This window comes from Podarcis pityusensis (genome assembly GCF_964106645.2).
Source record: "Podarcis pityusensis genome assembly, chromosome: 8".
NCBI lineage: Eukaryota > Metazoa > Chordata > Lepidosauria > Squamata > Lacertidae > Podarcis > Podarcis pityusensis.
The window spans coordinates 71245690-71260076 of NC_138033.1; the positions used below are offsets into that span (position 1 = coordinate 71245690).

The 14387-nt window shown below is 48.1% G+C and overlaps 3 protein-coding genes across 6 annotated transcripts in view; 2 read left to right on the plus strand and 1 right to left on the minus strand.

Moving 5' to 3' along the window:
- Nucleotides 1-14387, plus strand: part of FNDC10 (fibronectin type III domain containing 10) — a 367304-nt gene that overhangs the window by 179532 nt on the left and 173385 nt on the right. The gene's annotated exons all lie outside the window — the stretch shown is intronic.
- On the plus strand, nucleotides 191-12434 carry LOC308482722 (uncharacterized protein). Of its 4 annotated transcripts, none has more exons than XM_081016165.1 (6): nucleotides 199-572; nucleotides 1580-1710; nucleotides 3432-4323; nucleotides 5581-5754; nucleotides 7583-7781; nucleotides 12224-12434. In XM_081016165.1, exons 1-5 carry the CDS (start codon nucleotides 526-528, stop codon nucleotides 7749-7751), a joined length of 1413 nt encoding a protein of 470 aa, XP_080872291.1. In that variant the 5' UTR covers nucleotides 199-525; the 3' UTR covers nucleotides 7752-7781; nucleotides 12224-12434. The 4 variants fall into 4 exon arrangements, with proteins under 4 accessions (XP_080872292.1, XP_080872291.1, XP_080872290.1 ...); XM_081016163.1 differs by having other exon boundaries at nucleotides 204-598; XM_081016166.1 differs by lacking the exon at nucleotides 1580-1710 and having other exon boundaries at nucleotides 191-598.
- Nucleotides 10606-14387, minus strand: part of VWA1 (von Willebrand factor A domain containing 1) — a 36054-nt gene continuing 32272 nt past the window's right edge. Inside the window, exons 4-6 of the mRNA XM_081016160.1 lie at nucleotides 13936-14208; nucleotides 12821-13090; nucleotides 10606-11725 (exon numbers count right to left, since the gene is read on the minus strand). Coding sequence (XP_080872286.1) covers nucleotides 11685-11725; nucleotides 12821-13090; nucleotides 13936-14208 — 584 coding nt within the window. The 3' untranslated portion in view covers nucleotides 10606-11684. The remainder of the gene's footprint in view (nucleotides 11726-12820; nucleotides 13091-13935; nucleotides 14209-14387) is intronic.

Here is a 14387-nt window from a genome sequence, read left to right on the forward strand (position 1 = left end):
AGTGCCTGGCGTGCTCTGGTCCATGGGGTCATGAAGAGTCGGACACGACTAAACAACAACAACATAGCAATTTATTCAACGTGTCACCAGGCATCCCCAAACTCGGCCCTCCAGATGTTTTTGGCCTACAACTCCCATCCTCCCTAGCTAACAGGACCAGTGGTCAGGGATGATGGGAATTGTAGCCCCAAAATACCTGAAAGGCTGAGTTTGGGGATGCCTGCTCTATACCTTTACTATCTCTGTGGGTCCTCCCTTTCAGGAATGCTTATTGGGCCGAAGCAGAAGCAGAAGGCGGGACTCCTAGATCACGTGCTTTTGACTCTTCTCATCTTCTATTGGCTCCCAGCACAGTGAACCCACCCTCCCCGCAGAGAGCTGTGATGCGATTGGGTGATCTGAAAAGAAGGGCGGGACCTGAGAGAGGGAGGCAGGGAGGGGAATTCAACCTGTAGCAAAGAAGGAGGCGGTCCTTCTCCTTAGCAACGGGAATGTTGAGGCTGTCGCTAAGGAGGATGCCAAGTGATGCTTTGCAGAGAAGGGCGCGCATGGCGGAGGCTGGAGCTTTGCGGGTGCGGGGCAGTGGAGTCACCCTCAGGTGCTGGGAGAGGGACGGGCGATTCTGGGAAGGCTATATTTTATTTATTGTATGTTTTATTTATGTATTTAAATAAATTAATAGGAGAAATGGAGGCGGGTATGTTTTGTTTTCTTATGTATATTTACTGCATTTGCCAAAAAAAGGCTCTCAGGATATATTACAAATCAGCTCCTGGTCTGTTTTTGGCCCTCAGTCTTAAAAAGTCATGACACATGAGGAAAATAGGAACAGGAGGGTAGAGGGGAAAGCAAACTCAAACACATGCCCTTACAGTTCTCATTTTATTTTATTTTTAAAAAGCTGGGACTTGGTTTAGGAAGGAGGGATACATTATCCCAATTTGAGGCTTTAAATCTAAGGGGAATTTCTGGGAATTGATCTCTCAGCTCCATTCTTTCAGTTCCGATTTGACAGTGGAATCCTGTGTATGTCATCTACTTAGAAGTAAATCCCAGTTACTGCCAACTAAGTCCTACACAGGGTAGAAACATTGAAATTAATAGACCAAAATGAGCCATTTCTATTAATTTCACTGGGTCTAATCTGAGTAGGACTAACACTGGCTACGACCTACAGAGTACACCAAGACTTGTGATGCAGTCCTATGTATGTCTACTCAGAATTTAAATTGGGATGGTATAAATACAGATATCCAGGGCCAGATTTAAGGTGCTTATGTTGTCATTTAAATCTCTAAATGAACTAGGTCTAAGGTCAATGAAATACCATATCCTCCTGCTACTGTGTTAAAGATCTGTTTAAAGGTAGTTAAAAACTACTACCTTTTAGTAGTCCATCGGATGGGGACTCATGGGTGGACTTTTTCAGTGGTACCCCATGGAGTACCACTAAAACGGGGCAAGTATGTGAAGCACTATAAAAACTAATACAAATAGTAGTTTCTTTACGGTGACAAGAGAATGACAGGAAATGTTGGCGAACATTGTTGGTGAACAGTGTTTGTTTTTTCTTTTAAAGGGAGGTGCCAAAAGTGTGCCTTAGCAACAGCCAAAGAACCAACGCTACACAGAACTTTAGCTTCTCAAGCCTAGGGAGATACCAGGCTCCTGATAAGCAGGGAAGATCATCACTGGTTGAAGGAGAAAATGGTAAGACGACTGGACTAGGACCCAGGTTCAAATCCACACTCAGCCATGAAGGACATTGAATGAGCGTGAGCTAGTCATCATCTCTTAACCTAACCTACCTCACAGAGCTGTGCTGAGGACAAACTGAGGTGGGGGTCCCTCTCCTGCCAGCCTGCTTTGTAAAAGTCAAGGGGGTGGGATTTATTCTTCTAGCCTGATAGGAGAGAAGGCCATAGCTCATTGGAAGAGCATTTGCCTTGCATGCAGAAAGTCCCAGGTTCAGTTCCCAGTGGCATCTGCTGGTAGGTCTGGGAGAGAGAGCCCTGGAAAGCTGAGAAACTAATCAAACTAATAATATTATATACTAAATCACGATACACATAGAAAATGAAACAAAACCAAACCATGGTGCAAAATTTTAAAATAAAAAAATTCTTTGAGATGGATTGAAGTAACAAAAATAATGAAACCTTAATTCAGAATATTTACATAACTATAGCACCACCTAGAGGTATAAGAGATGTTATTTTTTCCAATAAAAAGGTAAAGGTAAAGGTACCCCTGCCCGTACGGGCCAGTCGTGTCCGACTCTAGGGTTGTGCGCCCATCTCACTTAAGAGGCCAGGGGCCAGCGCTGTCTGGAGACACTTCCGGGTCATGTGGCCAGCGTGACGAAGCTGCTCTGGCGAGCCAGCACCAGCGCAGCACACGGAAATGCCGTTTACCTTCCTGCTATAAAGCGGTACCTATTTATCTACTTGCACTTGGGGGTGCTTTCGAACTGCTAGGTGGGCAGGAGCTGGGACCGAAAGACGGGAGCTCACCCCGCTGCGGGGATTCGAACCGCTGACCATGCGATCGGCAAGTCCTAGGCACTGAGGTTTTACCCACAGCGCCACCCGCGTCCCCTATTTTTTTTTCCATAGGTGAGCCTAGTTCACCAAAGAAGCAGAAGTTAGGAATGTTATGTCTGTATGAAGATGATGCCAGAAGATTACCATGTTCGACTAAAAAAATCTATAAAGTTAACCCAGATTGCAGTGATTTTTTTTTATTTGTCCTCATGCAAGTCTTGAATTATTTGTCAATTTTTGTAATACAGTGGTACCTCGGGTTACAGATACTTCAGGTTACAGACACTTCAGGTTAGAGACCCTGCTAACCCAGAAATAGTACCTCGGGTCAAGGACTTTGCTTCAGGTTGAGAACAGAAATCGCGTGGCGGCAGCGCGGCGGCAGCTGGAGGCCCCATTAGCTAAAGTGGTACCTCAGGTTAAGAACAGTTTCAAGTTAAGAATGGACCTCCAGAACGAATTAAGTTCTTAACCTGAGGTACCACTGTAGTGCAATCTGCCATACCTCTTTAAACCAATTTGTTACCTGCTCACCTCTGATGTAATGATGCAACAAAACATCTATGAAATTAACATGTAGTCTCACACATATTCCGTTACAAGCAAAACTGATCAAAAATTATTTCCCCCCTCATATTGTTGAATAAAAATGGGTAAATTAACTACAAACCTTAGTTAATGAATGCCAGTTAACTACAGTTAGTAAACCATCATTAACCCATTGGGTTTGGACAATAATTCTTAACTGTGGTTAACTAAACCGTGTTTTATAAACCATGGCATAGGGTGTTATGCAAACCAGGTGTTTTGGGGCAGTGTCAGGTTTGCTCTGCTGACCGTTTCTTGGTTGTTGCTTCTTCTAAATAAATGGCTTTTCCTTCCACCTAGGCAGTTACTCATCTTACCACATGGGGGAGATCCCCAGCATTGACAACTTGGAAGAAAGCTTGCGGAAGCTTCAGCTCCAAGTGGATAGCTTGGCTTCCAGTCTCCGCTCACACCCAAATCACGAACGCACTGTTGACCTGCACCCTGCAGCTGACTCAGGTCCTTTCAGTTCCAGGTGGCCAACGGCTCCTACTGGGAGCTATATGGAATCAGGCGTTGGAGGCCCAGCCAAGACCCCGGTGGAGACAGAGTGGTTCCTGAAGCCAAAACACTTGCTCAGATCCGTAGGAGAGTATTCAGCCCTGACGAGCCTGGGCCTTCCAACCTTTACCACGTCCCCAGTGAACCGGCTGGCAGGGCTGCTGGGGAGCAAGATTGCAAGTCAAAACTCTTTGCACCCCTCGGCGGATTTCGCTTTCCCTCTGAAACTCGGAGCCCCTCATGTGATCGGCGTCAAGTCTTTGTTGCCTCCGAAGACCCCAGTCAGAGCATCCTTGCTGAAAAGGACCTCTTCCTCCCTCGACAGAGGCCGTTCGCTCAGTCTCGGTTCCTCTGGGACCAACCGTGAGCGTTCGCTCTCGCCTGCCAACAAACGCACCCGCTGGCTCCGATCTCGATCTCAGTCTCCAAAGCCCGCCTGGAGACCCAGCTCGGCCAAGGCGAATGCCTGTGCGCAGCCCCCGCCTCAGCTTGGCAAGTCCGGGGGAAATGGTAGCAAAAGCGGGTCAAGTAAGCGGTCACGGTCGAGGATATACAGGCCAGGGACATTAGCCTCCAGATCCTGGATTCCCAGCAAGGCAATCGAGAGGGGAGCTTGGAGCAATCCATGGACTCCTTACAGCTTGCCGTCTGCTGCCATTTCCTCACCCACAGCCCAGGAGCTCAATGAACGGTAAGTGGAAACCTTTGCCATGACGCCCAGTCGGATTCACCCCTCAACAATTCTCCTTTCTGCTCTTGTGATAGTCTAGATTATGATGCCCTAAAGGAAGGATGAGGAATCGTGGCTATCCAGGTATTGCTGGACCACAATTCCCATCATCCCTTACTGTTGCCCATCCTGGCTGATGGTAGCAGCAGTCAGCATCTGCAGTCAACCTGCCTTAGGACCTCAATACCTTAAGGACCGCCTCTCTGCGTACAAATTGACCCGGACTCTGTGCTTGTCATCCGAGGCCCATCTCTATGTCCCCCTTCCCTGAAAGGTTCAGAGGGTGAATTATCTAGCTGTATAACCAGGGCTGGGGAACCTTTTTCAGTTCGAGGGCTGCATTCCCTTCTGGGGGCCACATGGCAGTTCTAGGTGGGGCCAGAGGCAAAAGTGGGTGGAGCAATGTATGCCAATGTTACCTTCATACTGCAGGCTGATTTCTAATCACACACACACTCTCTCTCTATTCCAGGCATGGCCAAACTCAGCCCTCCAGATATTTTGGGACTACAATTCCCATCATCCCTGACCACTGGTCCTGTTAGCTAGGGATGATGGGAATTGTAGTCCCAAAACATCTGGAGGGCCAAGTTTGGCTATGCCTACATCCTCTATCCATATAAACAAGAGGCATTATCAGAGTTCACAGACACATTCCAGCCAGGCAAAAACACCTGGGGTGTGAAGCAAGGCCAGTGATAGTCCCAAGGGCCAAAGAGAGAGATGCCTAGAGTGCCATGATGTTCAGGAAAGGAAAGGAAAGTCCCCTGGGGAATTCCTTGATTTGTGAAATACTCCCCTCTCTTCAACCCTGCGGACAGCATAGCAAATAGGTTGTTAGGCCTGAAAACATTTGACTAACCCCCAGCAGCCCATATCCTCCCAACATTTGTCCAATGAAAATAGGGACATCCTAAGGAAAAGTGGGACATTCCAGGAAACCGAGACGGCTTCTCTAAATCAGGGATGTCCCTGGAAAATAGGGACACTTGGAGGGTCTGGCAACCCCAAGAAAAACCACTAGCTTGCATTAGACATTTATCGTCCACAAGAAACAAACAATTCACCCTGCAAAATATCCCCGCCTCACTGCTTTTAGGAGATGGCTTTGAAAGCAGGTTTGAAAAGAGTCACTTGCCTGGCAAATCTGTGCCAAATGCTTTCAGGGCTGCTTGGAGGCCTTGCAGAAACCGTAACAAGGCCTCATTGGCTCCATAGGTTCCTGCAGACTATTGCTGAAGGTGATGTCGGCAGAGCCCTGGTTGAGATGTCTCCGTACCAGCAAGAGCTGGCTCGCCTCCGGCTTGAGAGTCTGCGTATGGAAGAGGCGTGGTTGTTAGAGCAGAAGAGGCAGCAGGAATTGGAACGGACCCGAGGTCCCAAGCCTAAATGGTAAGTGGGGGTTGTCAAGCTGTGGGGTGGGGCTGAGAGCCAGTGTGGTGTAGTGGTTAAGAGCGGTAGTCTTGTAATCTGGTGAACTGGGTTTGCGTCCCCGCTCCTCCACATGCAGCTGCTGGGTGACCTTGGGCCAGTCACACTTCTTTGAAGTCTCTCAGCCCCACTCACCTCACAGAGTGTTTGTTGTGGGGGAGGAAGGGAAAGGAGAATGTTAGCCGCTTTGAGACTCCTTAAAGGGAGTGAAAGGCGGGATATCAAATCCAAACTCTTCTTCTTCTTCTTCTTCTTCTTCTTCTTCTTCTTCTTCTTCTTCGGTGTGGGGAGTCTAAAAGCAGGGAATCTGGCAGGTAGATCACTGGGCAGCAGAGGGAGCTATTGGTTTGCTCTCTGCTGCAATTGCCGTGGAAAACAGTTTTATTGCGGCTTCCCGTTTTGCAGGAAAGCAACTTGGAGCTATAAAGGTTCTAACTGGTTCCTCATTTCAGAACAACTTATTTCCTGGGTACAGACTGAGATTCATTGTTATAGCTACCATACAGATTGCAATGTATTTGTTTTGGTCACTACAATATGCATTTGGACACCACTTAATATATTGTAGCCGAAATTGTGCGTGATGGTTCCTGAGACCAAGAAGCAGGTTTTCTTCTATGCCTGGATACAATTGGGTGCCACTTTGAATTAAGATGGCGGACTGAACTTTTCAAAACTCCACTGATTTACTGATTTTAACCACTGTTTTCAGAACTGCACTGATTCTTTGGTTTCTTAGAATTCCTAGGCAATGGCTGGCATAAGTCACATAAAGACTAGCAGCGTCTAAGTCAGGCTTTGCCTTTGATGAATTGTAAGGCCACCCAAGAGGCAGACAGAGAAATCTGGGGGAGATTTTGGAGCCATGAGCCACCATTTTCCATGTCCAGTTTATGCTATCCTGATTTACTTTCATAGCTAAATGCCCCTGTTCTTTCTCTTGTCTGAATTAGAGAGATTAGATGTGTATGATGATGGAGTGAGAATATAAGCAGAGATTTATTTATTTTTTAAGAACCCAGGAGACATGTAGCCAGAGCCTCTGTGATCCCTTCCATTTTTCTCTTTCCGTGGTGGACAATGGGTTGCTCCTTCCACTTGCTTCACAGGCGGGGCTATGCAAATGAGGAGCATTTCCCATTTCCGGTCCTCCCTACATCAAAGCAAGGGATGTGGGTGGCACTGTGGGTTAAGCCACAGAGCCTAGGACTTGCTGATCAGAAGGTCAGCGGTTCGAATCCCCGCGACAGGGTGAGCTCCCGTTGCTCGGTCCCAGCTCCTGCCAACCTAACAGTTCGAAAGCACGTCAAAGTGCAAGTAGATAAATAGGTACTGCTCCGGCGGGAAGGTAAATGGCATTTCTGTGCGCTGCTCTGGTTCGCCAGAAGCACCTTAGTCATGCTGGCCACATGACCCGGAAGCTGTACGCTGGCTCCCTTGGCCAATAAAGCAAGATGAGCACTGCAACCCCAGAGTCAGCCATGACTGGACCTAATGGTCAGGGGTCCTTTTACCTTTACCTTTACATCAAAGCACCAGGCCTTTCCTGGAGCTTCAGTTCTGTGGGTTTATTGTTCCAACTGTTGTGGCTTGGACTTGTGTGGCTTACTTATCTGACACCTGACAGATATAATGATCTAGGTTTCCTTTCCATGCCTCTCACCTGCATGGTTGCCTCCCTGACCATCAGCCAGACTCTGAGACTTTGCCTGAATTAACCTCAGGAAACCCCAATTTGTGATCAGACTAAGTGACTTAATTCTCCCCCCCCCGCCACCCCTGTCTCAAGGTACGAGATGCGGAACTCTCAGTTCCACTATGAAGCCCGCAAGAATAACGAACTGTTGAGAAACAGCCAGGATGTACAGTCCATCTATGACTACAGGCATGAGCTGGCAACAGCCTCCAAAGAGTTCCGGCAACAGCCCTGCTCCACCCACCTGGAATCCCACGGATAAAGATCAGTCTTCATAAACCTGCATTGTTGGGTGAGGATCTTGATTCTCTCTTCCTTGTCGCTGGTGGAGGTCCAACGGTGAGTGGGCAAGTCAACCCTCCCTAAACTGGTGCCCTCCAGGTGCCTTGGACCAATGAGGTGTCTTCCAGAAGTTGAGGACTACAACTCCCATCAGCCCCAGACAACATAGTCCACAGTTAGGGAGGATGGGCATTGCAGTCTGCAGCTCCTGGAGGGGATGGTGTTGAATGGTGCAATTTTGGACTATAATTCCAGTCATCCCTGACCATTGGCCATGCTGGCTGTTGGGTGTCTAAAATATTTAGAGGCCCACCAGTTGGGATAGGCAAACAAATTTAATCTTTGGGGGAACCATCCAATGCCTTGACCTGACCTCAACCAACCACACCCACCTTGGTGGGATGACAGGATCTAAGACCAATTTTTTATTAAAAGCAGCAGGTTGAGGTCAAGCACAAATGATTTTGGATTGCGCAAAGCTATGTTTATGTGCAGCAAAGCAGTTAGTGTTTATGTAGCTCTGGTTATGAGTGTGATACCAGGAGAGTTACACTCCGCATTGACAGACCAGACCCACCGGGCCTCCCCTCCCCTGTCACTTGGGGGCAGCCACGCCATCAGGCTGCCTCCGTGGGAGAGATATGAAGCAGAAGGCTCATTTCATCAGCTTTGATGGAACTCCTTCTACACCAGGCACCTCCTGCCCCTGAACTGTACAGACTGGTCAGTATGGGAACAACTTGACTACTGCTGGATAGCTCAGTTGGTTGGAGCATGGTGCTGAGAACACTAAGGTCACAGGTTTGATCCTAACAGCTGCATTTCTGGGGATTGGGCTAGATCATGGGTAGGCAAACTAAGGCCTGGGGGCCAGATCCGGCCCAATCGCCTTCTAAATCCGGCCCGCGGACGGTCTGGGAATCAGCGTGTTTTTACATTAGTAGAATGTGTCCTTTTATTTAAAATGCATCTCTGGGTTATTTGTGGGGCATAGGAATTTGTTCATCCCCCCCCCCAAAAAAAAATATAGTCCGGCCCCCCACAAGGTCTGAGGGACAGTGGATCGGCCCCCTGCTGAAAAAGTTTGCTGACCCCTGGGATAGATGATCCCCAGGGTCCCTTCCAACTCTACAGTTCTATGAGAACTGTTCAGAAATGGTTGCCAGAGCTTTTCATTTTCATTTTCCTCCTCCCTTCTTGTCCCTTTTCCCTTCTATGTTGCGGTGTGTGTGTGTGTGTGTTTATTAAGCTTGTAAGCCTGCAGGTAAGGACTGCCTTGTTTTGATTGTATGTAATTGCTCTGGGAGCCTTTTCGGCTGAAGAGCGGGGTACAGTTTCTCCAGATAAATAAACAAATGAGCAAGCCAGCCTTTAATGTGCCTTCTGAGATCCCCCAAGGTGTCTTTGTAGCAGCACTGTGCAAGTCAATTATTTTCAGGGCTAACAGGTCAGCCGAGTTTCATCCAAAGTTGAGATTTCTGGTTGAATAATTGTGGTTGTTCCCTCTCCTCATTTGTTGAGTTGAGAAGCCAGTCCTCCATTTCACTGGGATTTCACATGCATTGATCTCATCCTGAACCACTGGAAAGGCGACTTGGATGACGAACCTTCCAGCCCAAGAAAGAGCAAACAAAATAATGACCTGAAATAGTCTGACCAGTTGTCTTATATTTTATACCCATTCCACTGAGAAGCCGGTGGAGGAGGATGGTCAGGAGAGAAACAGGTACCCACAGCCCCTTACTAGGCAAGTAGTTACACCACAGAACAGGGGAATGGGCAAATCACTCATTAGATAAATGACTGAGCAGATAGGATAGCCCAGCTGTCCAGCCTCTGTCTGAGCACACTGAAGAACAAGGCTGAAAGCAGAAGCTTGATAGGACTATTGGAACTACTGCTCCTTTGTATCACCTGATCCCTCTTCAATATCTAAAAGAACAACTTCTGCAGACACTCAGGTGCTGAGATGGGCAGAGGGGGCCCTCTTGGCAGTTCTGCCCTCAGAGGCTCAGGGGTGTCCGTGGTCTGGGAAAGGGCCTTCTCAGTGGCAGCTCCTAACCTGTGGAACTCCCTCCCCATTGAACATTCATTATATATCTCCTGGCAAATGCTGAAGCTGCACGTCTTTACCCTGGCTTTTGTCACCTGAGGTGTATATTTTTAGGACCCACCTTATTTCTGTGATTGTAAGTTGTTTAAAGTGGTTTTTAATATTGTGTTTTAATGCTGTAACATGCTCCAGGACCTTAGACGATGGATGGGTAATAAATACAGTCATACCTCATGTTACGCTTTGCTTCATGTTACATTTTTTCAGGTTGCGTCTCATGGCGACCCGGAAGTACCGGAAAGGGTTACTTCCAGGTTTTGCTGTTCGCGCATGCGCAGTAGCGCTAAACCGTGCTTCGCGCATGCGCACAAACACCAAATCACGCCGTGCACCTGCACAGATAAGGAGTTTCAGGTTGCGGGCTTTTTATGTTGCAAACGGGCCTCTGTAATGGATCCCGTTCGCAACAAGAGATACCACTGTACCCAACCCAAATCATAATCATAATAATTCGGTACCTGCAATACTACCCTGTGGCCACCTGCAGTGGTGGCGCTAGAGTGCAGCAATTTATTCATCTGGAATTCTACTGCAATCTGGGCTGACCCTGTTCTCTCTCCTTGCCCCTGTCTGCCACCATCCAAGAGCCCTGGACTAATCATTTTTCATGGACCAAGCTGTTCCAAAATATATTTTCCCTAAAATACTGGATTTGAAAGCTAGGGGGGGAAACCAGCAGGCACTTAGGTCCCAATTGTAAAAGCCTTCCAAATCAAACAGGTCATTTGTTCTCTTGTTTAATTCACTGACTTCCAAAGGGATGCATTATAAGGAGACAGAGAGGCAATCTCTACCACATTAGCAAAACAACACATGGAAGAGTTGTGCAAAAGAGTGAAACGCTTTCCGGCTTACAAGAAAGAATAAGGAAGGGGACATTTTTTGATGCAGGGAAAATCCAGGTCGTCCTCTCCAAAGAGCTCTTATGGAATACATGCTATGAGGGTTTACATCTGCCTTGGAGGCCTGACATCTTCTTATCCGTCCAGTGGCCAGAACGGAAATCGATCCTGCGAATACTATCAGGCATTCGCTGTTGCTGCTGCTTTCAGTCCGGAAATTGTATGAAATTGATTACATTTCCCCCATTTGCATTGTGTTTCCATTGCACTGAAATGAACAGAGTGGGATAAAGTAACAGCAACGTAACATATGTAATGATTAATTACGTGAAATAGGGAAGTTGCGGAATTTTGGCAGAGCAGACAGCGAGATGAATGATGTAGAGTTTGGAGGAAGGCCAACCGCAGCAGAAGGGAAACAGTGCTGCTTGCAATGAATACAGGGCGGAATGGAAAACGATGCCTTCTCCCATCCTTAATTAACTCTGGCCTTAACTAGGTCCCCATGGAATCCATTTTTATCTTCCTCACACCTCTACACTGCGTGCCTCCGACTGAATTGCAGCTGTATCAGTTAAGGAGCACATCATATAGCAAGTGTTGGCTTAAAGGGGAGGGGATGGGTGTCCTGTGACATTCTTCCCCAGCTACAGCACATACTAAAACACAAATAAATAGAATACAGTAAGGAAAGAGGAATTCTGAGTCCCAATCTCTTTTTTTTGGCTCATCCCCGCAGCGGAATCTCATCTTCCAGGTGGAGCCCTTTTTCTGAACACCAAACCGGAGCTTCGGAACTTGTAGGCAAGATGGCTGCCAGGGGGAGGGAGCTAGTGTGCTTCAGGGGGGCTTGAGCAGGCTTGGGAGGGCGACCACCTCGTACGGGTTCCTCCAGCCTTCCTCCTTATCCAGTCTTTCCCTCTGCTCTGCAGAGGTGCTCCTCGAGTCTCTTTAACGCTCACGCTCTCTGTCTGTGCCTGTAGCTTCCCACTGCTGAAGCTGGAAACGGGGGAGAAAGCGCAGGAGGTTAGTTCTGGCAGTCGATGAACATGCAAAACGGCTATTCGGCCTTTCGCCTGGGGCGAGCAAAAGAGACCGGCAGGCGATTAGGCCTAACACCTTTTGTAAAATGAAAAAAGAAAGGTAGTTGTTTGGCTCTTCTGGCCTACAGGGGTAGGCAACCGGTAGCCCTCCAGATGTTAAGCTACAACGCCCCCATGGTCCCTGACATTTGCCATGCTGACAGGCGGAACTGTCACCGTCACGAGTGCCACGTAATACCTTTTCCACTTTTGTAAGAAAACAATCTTTTAGCACCCACACTCTGGAACTCCCTGCTTTTTGAGGCCAAGCTGGCACATCCATTGTCCTCTTTTCAGTGCCTGCCCAGAACGTTTTTGCTTAGACCAACCTATGCAGACTATGTAGAATACGGATTTACTCTTTAATCTGTTTTTAGTTCATTGCTGATTATATCTTTTGCTTTATGGTTTTTAGGGCCTGCTTGGCAGTGGTGCCCTGCCTGTGGATGTCAAGGAGATAAAGAACTACAGAACTTTTAGAAGACATCCGAAGGCAGCCCTGTACCAGGAAGTTTTTAATGCTTGACATTTTATTACATTTTATTATATATGCTGGAAGCCTGGGTAAACCCAGCCATATGGGTGGGGTATAAATAATAAAACTATTATTATTATTTTACTGATAATTTTATTGTTTTGTTCTCTTTGTGAAACATGTACGTACATCTAGACCTCTGTATGTGTGTAACAAAGTATAGTAACAGATGCCAAACAAAATTAAGTAAATGGGGGATCTCTAGAGCTAAGCACACGGGAGCAGATTTCCATACCAAAATCAAACCTAATATACTGATATCACAAAATTCCAAGCAAATTGGGGTGTGTGAATCTTACGGGATGAATGAATAAATCGTGACTCCTCAGTCACGGGTGATCAGAGGCATAACTGCCTCCAACAATGGCATCCACGACTAGTAGATGCTGCCAGCCTTCTCCTCCATGCACCCATCTTATCCCCTTCTAAGGCAAGGCCATCCACGTTGGAGGGCTTCGCAGTCTCCCCACAGCTTACCCGGCTGCTTGTGGACCATCCGGCACACGCCTTTCCCTTGCTGGTTCCTGTACACGGGCTTGACGCACACTTTGTTGGTGCTGCCCTCCGCCAGGTCCGACAGCAGCACGCTGTGGATCTGTGGCGAGACGCTGAGGAGGGTTGAAGAGCCGGCCTGCCGCCGGCACCTCACCCGGTAGCCCAGGACGCTGCCGTCGGCAGGCTCCCATGAGGCCTTCACGGTGGTGGGGCTCAAGTCTTCGAAGCGCAGGTGCTTTATCCTGGAGTTCTCTGCCCAGTGGGAAGAAACAGGGCATAAAGACAGTGGATTTCCATCAGCAAATGTCAACAGAAATAACTATATGCTATTGGCAGCCTGGTCCCCAAAGCTCTGCCCCTTCTCATAAACCACGCCCATTTTGCCGTGAGACAAGCAGATCTGTCAATACCACCACCACCATCACCACCAACAATAATTAATTATTATTAATTTATTTATATCCCACCCGTCTGGCTGAGTTTCCCCAGTCACTCTGGGCGGCTCCCAACAGAATATTAAAAACACGATACAAGATCAAACATTAAAAACTTCCCTAAACAGGGCTGCCTTCAGATGTCTTCTAAATGTCAGGTAGTTGTTTATCTCTTTGACATCTGATTAGAGGGTGTTCCACAGGGCAGGTGCCACTACCGAGAAGGCCCTCTGCCTGGTTCTCTGTAACTTGGCTTCTCGCAGTGAGGGAACCGCCAGAAGGCCCTCGGAATTGGACCTCAGTGTCCGGGCCGAACAATGGGGGTGGAGATGCTCCTTCAGGTATACTGGGCCGAGGCCATTTAGGGCTTTAAAGGTCAGCACCAGCACTTTGAATTGTGCTCAGAAACATACTGGGAGCCAATGTAGGTCTTTCAGGACCAGTGCTGTATGGCCTCGGCGACCCATATTAGACAGAACATGTTGGCTATTTTGGAAAGGGGAAAATCCACATTTCTTCAGCATCTTGAAACACATTCTCTTTGGTTTGGGGCCTCCGAGCATGTAGAAAATGCACCTGTACCACCAGTTTAATTCATCAGCACCACCCTTCCTCCCTTGTCTCCAAATTTTTTCCCTGTGGAGGGCATGGGTACCTCCTCACCTTCTGCCGTGCATGCCTTGGCCGACAGAGCTTTCTCCTTGCCCGATTTATAAATGGCAGACACAGTCACCAAGTAGGTGGTGTTGGCAGTCAGGTCATCCAAAATGGTGGAGTTGAGGCTCCCATCGACCTCCACCAGCTTGACTGCGTTCCCAGGCAGGGGCCCATACAGGACCTGGTAGGAGGACACGCTATCCGGGGTGGGGGCCCAGCTGACCCGGATGCTGTGGGGCCTGGAATCTGAGATGAGGACTCTTGCTGGGCTGATGGGCTCTGTGGAGAGAAGGTAGACAGATTGGAAAGGGGGCACTGTCAGGGAATGGTCTGAAGACGAGGACTGGGGAATGAAGACCAGCTTCTCTCTGATGGAGAGCTGGAGGGGGAAGAGTCGCCCCCTCCTTGTTCACAGCGTGTTCAGAAGCAGAGAGAGAGAGAGACAGAAGCTGGACAGC

Bases quoted from the DNA above. Each gene is read 5' to 3' on its own strand.
- LOC308482722 (XM_081016164.1), top strand. From the start codon at position 492: ATGTTGAGGCTGTCGCTAAGGAGGATGCCAAGTGATGCTTTGCAGAGA. The intron at 1,711-3,431 runs GTAAGACGACTG...CCTTCCACCTAG, and splicing joins ACTGGTTGAAGGAGAAAATG to GCAGTTACTCATCTTACCAC. The intron at 5,755-7,582 runs GTAAGTGGGGGT...CCCTGTCTCAAG, and splicing joins CGAGGTCCCAAGCCTAAATG to GTACGAGATGCGGAACTCTC.